The 9673-nt window shown below is 42.0% G+C and overlaps 1 protein-coding gene across 1 annotated transcript; it reads left to right on the top strand.

Annotated features, from left to right (window-relative positions):
• The first annotated feature begins 4221 nt into the window (after positions 1–4221).
• LOC310771115 (uncharacterized protein) lies at positions 4222–6925 on the top strand. The gene is made up of 4 exons (XM_083663782.1): positions 4222–4334; positions 5421–5557; positions 5935–5984; positions 6181–6925. The coding sequence occupies exons 1-4, from the start codon at positions 4244–4246 to the stop codon at positions 6338–6340; spliced, it is 438 nt and encodes a 145-aa protein (XP_083519908.1). The 5' UTR covers positions 4222–4243; the 3' UTR covers positions 6341–6925.
• Positions 6926–9673: the final 2748 nt, after the last annotated feature.

Genomic DNA, 9673 nt, shown 5'->3' with positions numbered 1-9673 from the left:
ACTTCTTCAATTTCCTCTTCTTTCGAGGACTTGGTTCCAGCATCATCAATTCAATAAGCTTTATTGGCATCAAGTACAGTTCAGTATTTTGCCAAAGCTTAGTGATCGATAATGATATAGGATAATAAAAAAGGCAATACAATATATCAAATAAAAGGAAATGTAATGTGAGTCTGTGGATGTACAATGTGTAAACATGTTTTGTTAGTTCTTTCCTTTACTCATTGTGGTAGGAAAGATGAACTGAACTACTGTATCACCAAGCAGGATGCCCAGGGATTCTGTGGTGGATTTATGGCAATACTGTTCTCTGATCTGCTAGAACTTTTTTCCAGTGGAGGAGGAACAGTATCTCTGTCTCAACCTTTTCTTCAGGTCCATGCAGAGATCTTTAGAGGGGCAAGTCCCAGGGTTGGAAATTAGCGGCGGCTCAGAGCAAAATGCCTGCCAAAAATCTAAAATTGCCCTTGGAATTAGGAAGAGGGGGCCCCCGTAAAATAAGGAGTTAACGTTCTGTATGTTAAAATGACTCAAAGCGTGTCCTCACACCAGTACGATCACCCGGGCACTCCGCCTGCCTTCTCCCCCCCGACAGAGAGCTCACTCAAGGACAAAAGACAGGGTAGTGAACTGGTAATGCTCTGCTAATGTTCCTTTTCACACCGCGGCCGGATGTGTCAATCAATTCAGCGTGCAGAGGTTTCCCCGATGGGATGAATGATGAATGTGCAGGTTAAATTATCCATCCACGACACAATCCACGTGTACGTCAATAAACACAGAGCAGGAGTTGGAGTTGTGTTGGTGAACGGGCTCTGGTCCGTGATGGAGGAAGACAGTCTTCCTGTTAATAGGCCTTATGCTGAAGGTCACTAACCTTGCTTGCAAGATGGATAACCTCGCGAGATCAAAAGAGATTCTCTCGACGTAATCCATCTTGTCATGCACAGGCAGTTAAGATGATTGGCTTAGAAACCCGAACCATGGCCGGCTCGACAAATCTGCGGCAGCCTTAGGCGGGCTTTCTGTGTGACGCACATGGTCTTTGTAGTTCTTTTCACTCGTCAACATGGCTGCCGCCGCGGAAGTGACAGGCAGTCTGAATGAAATTGAATGTAACGTTCCCAATTCTATGTATTAAATTCTAAAAAACGACCCTCAACATTTGGGAAGGCTAAGCCACACAACTAGTTCGTTATAATCGAACGTCATGCTTCGAAGGCGACTTTATGACGATGAGGACGGTGAGGACTCAATCACTCTTACAGGCACAGGCACCTTCCTCCGGTCGCAAACGTGACATCAGAGGCATGGCGATCTGATTGGTTGAAGTTAACACGCACCAGCGGTGATAGACAGATGGGTCATCCAATCACCTGCCAATTAGCTTGGAAAAAGTGCCCGCCTCTGTCAGCGGGTCGGATTACTGCATTCCCAGATCGACTGGTTTAGTGAAACGTAATGTGAAGCTAAACCGTCCATCTGGCAGCGTCAGGTTAGAAGGTCACGTGACCAAACCGGAATACGATACTCTCAGCTTCCGCTGTAAACATTGAATTGATGGCGGCGATATACTGTAATGTACAATCAGTAATATCACATTTGTTTTTACTGTTTTGATTTGATTATCCTTTTTGAATATGGTGCTATTTTACACAAGATGCCTCCAGGAGCTACCAAAGATGAGCATAACCGATGTCCATCGCATATGCAAGGTGACATCTAAAACCCCTGATACCAAAATGGATCTGTGACTACATCGGATATGTATTTGTCCCAAACAAACAAGCATAATGAAACGTTACTTGTGTTATGTCACTTGACACTAGCTGACGCTAATCTGTCACTCTGCAAATTTCTGATATTTGCTAACGTTAGCTAGCTAGCTATAACGTTAACGTAGATCCCTAACAAGCATAATGAAACCTTACTTATGTCACTAGCTAATGCTAATCTGATATAAATGGGCTCTGCACTCTGTCACTCTGCAAATTTCTGATACTTGCTAACGTTAGCTAGCTAGCTATAACGTTAACGTAGATCCCTCACAAGCATAATGAAACCTTACTTATGTCACTATAGCTAACGCTAATCTGATATAAAACTTGTCACTCTGCAAACTTCTGATTAACGTTCTGATTAACGTTACTTGTAGCCTATGTTTGCTAACGTTATCTAGCTAATGCTATAACGTTAAGGTATAAGACCTAATCACGTTATCACTTCCCTTCCCCAGTATGAAACAAAAACAAGCTGACTGGTGCTGCCTGTCAGCACAGTTCTATGAAGACAAATGAAAAGTCACACAGCCGAGGGGAATGTTAGGGATGCAGAGAGGCTTCAAAACTGTTAGACGGTGGGCCCAGACCATTTTTCCTGTTGTTGATTGATCCTCATCGACAGTTGACACAATATTTGATGTATGATGCCAAATAATTCTATGAAGTCTAAAGCTGTTTGTTGGCAGCTCTGCTTTGAAGGTTTTTTTCTTCATAAATGTATATTTTAATCGTCACTCTACTCAGGCAAATCGCGGGATAGCTGTAGTTTATGAACCATTCAGAGCGTAGTATTTAATGCCTCAACCAATCGCACGCGGCTTAAAGGACCCCGATCTGATCCAGGATCTGCCCCTCCGCCCGACATGTAAACAGAGCTCGCCTACGGATCGATGTGTGATTTCCAGATCACGGATGATTCTGAGCAGGAAGTGACCAAGCTCTGCTCTACAGGCTGTTTGGGACCTTTCTCTGGAACTTTAATATAGTCTACAGAAGGTGGTTTGTAGAATCTTTGTTGTCCCATGTATTAACTTTCCATAGATATGATGGGCCCCACACTTCACATGCATACAGGACAACTGCAGAAATTACAAGGTCAAATATTTTGCATCAGATTTTGAGGGTTATATTGTTACGTTTCTTCTAGTTGAGTGTAACGTCTTACATGACATTTGTTCACTGCTGAAGCAAAGTTTCCAGAGGGACACACTCTCAGTCCCAGGTAGTCATATGACTGTGTATGCACCAGTCACTGTCACCTAAATCTTACTGGTGTGATTGACTACTGGCTTTGTTTCGGAAAATCATTATTCTAATTTATTTATTTATTTATTTATTTATTTATTTATTTATTTTATTTATTTATTTATTTATTTATTTGTGTATTTATTTATTTATTTATTTATTGATTTATTTATTTATTTATTTATTTATTTATTTATTTCAAAAGTGACTTGGAGCTCCCAGTTGTTACAGAATAACCAAAGTTGATCCAGGAGCTGCTGAAGTCCTTGTGATGTTAGGCTCCTCTGCATAAAGATTCAAGAAGGATCCTGACGACTACAGTGTCATCCAGCAACTCTCTAATCCAATGTCCTGTTCTTTCTTCCAGGTGCTCTGGGTCAAAGGGTCAACTATCCAAACTCTATTTGTGCTGTGAAAGGATCGACTGTGACCATCCCCTGCTCCTTCACATCCCTGAAGGAGTTTAAGATAGTGAGGGTTGTGTGGTGTCAGGACCATCTGCTTTGCCATAGAACCACTCCATCAGTGTACGACAGCAGCTCTACAAACAACAACCGCCGCTACCGATACCTGGGAGACCTCATCAGAAACTGCACTTTGCAGATTATGGATATACAATTAACAGACTCAAAGACTCACCGCTTCAGAATGGAAGCAGATGACAGAGGAGGAGAATGGACTGGGAAAAAAGGAGTGAATGTCACAGTCATTGGTAAGGACATCATATTATAATGCTGAGAATAATATTAATTAATACTGATATTTTTTTATGTTTTATTTTACTTGACTTTTATTTAACCTCGTTAGACCCATTGAGATTAAGCAGACATTTTCTTATACCTTGTGCTATATCTTTCATTTCAATAAAACTGCTACTAAAAATAAAGCTAATATTAATGCAAATACGACTTGTTTTTCTGCTACAAAAAGTTACATTTGTATATATTTTTTTAAATTAATATACATGCTGTAAATTTGAAGGAGAAAAGGCAATACAAATTATCAGTTGAAAATTAAGTCAAATTAATTTTTTTACAGATCCCCCACGAATGAGGATCTCCAGCTCCAGTAGTGAGAGAGTGATGAAAGTGGGCAGCAGAGTTACACTGAGCTGCACTGCTGCAGTCTGCTCTTTCCACCAATTGGACGTCACCTGGTACAGAAATGGCCATGCCCTTGATGAGACCGGCCCCACCCTTCAGCTCAACCCTCTGACCATGGCTAACTCTGGGAATTACTCCTGTGCTTTGAAGAACAAAGAGAAAACACGCTCTGACCCGTACAGCCTGTCTGTGGAGGCTGACGAAGGTTTGTTCATTCATTTTTCAATTGAATTCAACTTTAGGAAGGTTCTGAGCTCGTAAGCTATTTTCCAGCTCCTCCCTGCTGCACATTCATAGCCTCCTGGGAGCCTCCCTGTACAACCTTCACCTCCATCTCTCCACAGAAAAGTGGAATAGGGAGTGGGTGGGAGACCATAGCCTAGGTAAACCCATCCCCCAGTGACCTGCTCTCAGACCTGTTCTCAGTCACTAGTGACTGGGAACTGAGAGAGCAGGTCACGTGGGGGCTGGGTTTACCTAGGCTAGGGAGACCACAGCCTTGATGAGGTCTGAGTGGCTCATCCTGATTGGCTGATGAGGTGCGAGTCCCCTCCTGGGAGTGGATAGATAGAGCATATGAGTCCCTGTCAAGTGGCGGAGCTTGGTGAAATGGAATAGAAGAAAGGAAGGATGTAAAGGAACCGGACAAGGACATGCCTGTCTTTATTTGGTCACAGCACAATGTGTACGGTCCATTGTAAGGAAGTTTGTTGAGTCTCGCTGGATCTTAGGTAATAGCGCGCAATGACTGATCGGTTAGAACCACAGAGATGTCTTTCAGGCTTTTATTTGGAATATCAGGCAGAAGTATCAGGCAAGCAACATACAAAGAGAGCATAGTGGAGCATCGCTTTTATACCTCAGCACATTCGCGGTATGACATCATTGATGACCTCACAAGGTCCCGGGAGGTATGACATCATTGATGACCTCACAAGGTCACATCTGATATCACACAGTCTGGAGACAGCCTAGACCGTCTGACATCACCGATGACCTCACAAGGTGCACTCTGACATCACCGATGACCTCACAAGGTGAACTCTGACATCATCACGGCGGTGACATCATCGTTGGGTTGCGGGGTTTGTGAGCATTATTAGTTACCCCACGAACAGGCCTGATGGTGGGGCCTTACGGAGCCTTTTCTACAGGGGCATGGTGGCACAGTGGTAGCGGGTAGGATGATTGTCTCCTTTATAATGTTGTGTTCCCTTCATCCCCTGCCTTCCTCTCTCTCTCTCTCTCTCTCTCTCTCTCTGTGACTTGCTCTCTCCCTCCCTCCCTCTAGGCCCTGTTCCCAGCTGTCCCTCTCACCCAGGTGACTTGCAGGTGTTGATAGTGTGTGTGAGACTGTGGGTGTGGTGGTGGTGCTGGTTGTCAGTCTTCTGCTGCTCTACAGATGGAAGACACAGAGGCAAAGTGATGGTGAGCTACCTTCCACACTGTCAATCACCGCCATTCATATTTTTCACAGCGCTGGTACAGGGAGAAAGCAGGAAGTGACATTTCACTTTGGCTCTCTATTGGTCCACAGTCCAACAATGTTTAAAAAACAACTTTAACATTGTTAGAAGGTCAGGTTTGTTTAGCCATCTCATGGCTTCACCCAGCCCAGCACTCTAACCAGAGTAGTAGCGGTGGACAGACACGCTTAACTGAGGCAAAACCTGACATTGAGATTAAATAATTTTAAATACGTTATTGTGAAACTGCAACATTTTGCGCTGTGCACCAGCGTAGCTATTTTACAATTATTTTGGAGATAGTGTTGATCAAAGAACAACTTTGTACTGTCTGTCCAGTGTCCACAGGTTCGAACACCAGGGGGAACTCAGATACCAGAAACTTGCAGGTGACTTTGTTTATTTCTTTGTAGCTATTTTTACTGTCATTGTTGGTTCCATCATGAGTCCCTGATTGGCCCGTCGACTTTGCAATTTCTAAAAAGGCCCGCCAGAACTGGAGAACGAAACAGAATGTAAGTTCACGTGATCCGGATGCAAGCTAATGTCTTGTCATCTTACTGAATTTTATATTGTTTGTTACAGAGTGTCACCTATGAGAACTGTGCTGCAGCCTCCAGATCCCAGCCAGACTCCACCTACCAGAGCCTCAGTCCAGCCACCATGGACCAGGACCTCTACCAGAGCGTTGGTCCAGCCACCATGGACCAGGACCAAACAGTCAGACAGACTAGAAATTAGATAAATGTTGTAGTTTTCTGTAATCCCAGATACGTAGAAAATTACGTTTCTCAACCAAAAATATTAACATATAGAGACGTTATAGAGTTGGCTATTGGCACGGTGGCCAGTAAGGGTGTTGTGGTCGGGGTGGATGGAGGGCATAAACACTTGCCTTTCACACCAGAGGGCTGCGTTCAAGTCCCAGTCATTTCAACCGTCAGTCACATTTAAGGTTGTTGTTATTTAAGCCTAACACAAACCATGATCCTAACATTAACCAAGTTGTTTTACTTGCCTAAACATCGCCAGAGTTGTTTGTTTATGCTAAAAGTTGGTTTTCAAATGTTTCAGATTTACGTTTAGATTGTAGGTTTGCCGAAATGTTAAATGCCACGTTTTAGAAACTTAAAAGGCTGTTGTTTTGTTTCAAATTGACGTTGAGATTGTACATATCCATGGATTGCAGAAATGTACAACGCCAACATTATTTTCTGGTGATTGGGTTGTGTAGTGGAGTGCTGAGATGCTAGAGGTTCTTGTACCTGAAAGAAGACAAGTTGATACAAGATGTTGGAGCAGGTCATAACGCGTGAGGGATCATTCAATAGTGTAAACCAATGGGAGATCAGTTACGGAAAGAATATATATATATATATATATATATATATATATACTGTGGGCTCTATCGTTGGCCTTAAAACAGCGCTTACCCCCCGCACAGCTCATATTAGTGGGCGTGGACCGGCGCACTCGATATTTTCGTGTCGGCGCTACACGCAGCCTTAAGCATTATAACCACACCTTTTAAGCGTAGAATTATGCACGACCTGCTGATTGGAGAAGTGCAGTAAACAAATCACAAGCTTCCTTTTTAAGCTCCAATTCCACGGAGCGATCCAGTCCGGCTTCAGAAAAGCCGAGGCGCTCTGAGCTTCCCCCTCCCTCTTTCATCCCCGGCTGTCTCCATATATATTATTCCATATTATTATGCTTCTCAAACCAATCTCACTGCAGTTTAAATACTGCAAGCATGTAAATACGCTACACTATAGCGAATCCACAATAACCATTTTGTTGTTTTAGATTATTGTTTTTATTGCTTTTTATTGATTGTTTTTATTGCTTGTGATTGTTTTTATTGCTTGTGATTGTGATTGTTTTTATTGCTTGTGATTGTTTTTATTGCTTGTGTGGACCCCAGTAAGACTAGCAACCACTTTGTGGAAGCTAATGGGGATCCGAATGAAGAATAAAGAATAAAGAATAGCAAGATCAAAGTGAAAAGAATGTTCTAAACTCATTGGCTAGAAAAATATAGCCTATCCCTATGTCATGCTGAGATTAGATTTGTGAACGTTTGTCCAGAATGATATCGTTTTCTCTCCCCTGCTGCACAGGTAGGATGATGCACATAAATATAGCCTACATTATGTAAAGTCATTGAATAAATGTGTTTTTATTGTAAAAGTAAATGTGAAGTAAGCCAAGTCTTATTGGAGCAGACATCACAGTAGGACATCACAGTAGAACCGTGTTACGGCTGTCACTCATCTAAATCACGTTAAATCTGCGAGGGATATACCACCTGGATTACATACAGTATATGTTTCACATAGGGTTGTGTTTTGATTTATATGTCATAGGGTTGTGTTTTGATTTATATGTTTTATTTTGTCCAATATTGAAATGTTCTACAATTGCATGTTGTGTTAACAGAAACATTATTTATATCTACCACTTAGCCTATTTAGGCTGATTTGGTTTCTATTTCTTGTCGAAATGGATTAGCCTCAATGCATGCTGGGAGACATGCACACATGTGGCCCAACAGCCTCTGAATGACAGGGGTTCAAAACTACGATAGAACAACTTTTTTTCCATCGTTCTTTGTGCCTGTCTGACGCACGAGAGAGAGGGAGTGAGAGAGAAAGAAAAACGCCCTTTCTGGCCTATTCTGGCACTGTGCCACGCCTCTTCGGCGTAAAGCGCATTTCGGGGCCTAAAACCAGGATGCTATCTTCCCGAGGCAGGCGCAAGGCGCGTTCTTTTTGCGTTTAATGCCAGTTTTAGTGCCTAAGGCCAGTGGGAAGATAGGGGGCTGTGTGTGTGTATATATATATATATATATATATATATATATATATATATATATATATATATATATATATATATACACTGTATATATATATACTGTATGTATATATATATATACCCCCCCAGTCCCCCGGGACTGCTCGAGCCATTGGGTTAATTATAAGTTTGCAGTGTGCGTGACTTGGAAAAAGTAAGAGCTATTTCTATCTTTATTACATGTTTAATTAGTTATACTCCATGGCATGTGTATTGGGTGATAATTGTAGTTAAGAAAATAGTGTAACAGCTGTGCTATCATTTAGTATATACAACAAGTGCATAATTTCAACCCAGTTATAGTTGTGCAATATATGTACAGTATATTTGAAGATTGTATCTATTGTTGTGGGCTGATAAGATGTAGATGGTGTGTGTTTCACGGCAGATTGTTTTGGGAATGTATAGCTAGATGGAACTCAATGTAATCTTTGTAATGGCTAATGTTAAATTTGGCTGGAAGCCATTAATGAGCGAAACAACCTTGGTTGTGTAAATGTGCTATATAAATAAACTTGACTTGACTTGACTTACGGTAAAAGATGTTTCAATCATTCATCGCAAATGCCCCTATATTGCAACACTTACGGTAAAAGATGTTTCAATCATTATACTGCAAATGCCCTATTGCAACACTTAAGGTAAATAGGATGCAAGACAACAGTGTCGACTCGGAGACTCCTGAGAGTTTCAGTAACATGTCTAAAGCTGAATGAGAGGAATCATCACAGAGAGACTGGCAGCCGCCCAGGAGATCTTAGCGGGTGTAGAAAGAACCGTGTGCGCTTATAAGGGGGTCATATGTTATGGCTCTATCATGACAAAATGATGTATATTTACATTTCGTCATTTAGCTGATGCTTTGGTGAAAACGGATATGCTCAGTTGTAAATGGTGTGCATTTATATAGCGCTTTTATCCAAAGCGCTTTACAATCAGTAGGTAGTCTACATTCACCCATTCATACACCAATGGCGGCAGGCTACCACGCAGGCTGCCTACACACCAGGAGGGTTAAGTGTCTTGCCCAAGGACACAACGACAGCAGCTGGGAGGGAGCGGGGATCGAACCGCCAACCCTTGCGTCATTGGCCGACCCGCTCTACCTCCTGAGCTTATTTTACTTGACTTTTATTTAACCTCGTTAGACCCATTGAGATTAAGCAGACATTTTCTTATACCTTGTGCTATATCTTTCATTTCAATAAAACTGCTACTAAAAATA

Source organism: Poromitra crassiceps (genome assembly GCF_964638095.1).
Source record: "Poromitra crassiceps genome assembly, contig: HAP1_SCAFFOLD_364, whole genome shotgun sequence".
Classification (NCBI taxonomy): domain Eukaryota; kingdom Metazoa; phylum Chordata; class Actinopteri; order Beryciformes; family Melamphaidae; genus Poromitra; species Poromitra crassiceps.
This window is presented reverse-complemented; position numbering and strand designations above follow the sequence as displayed.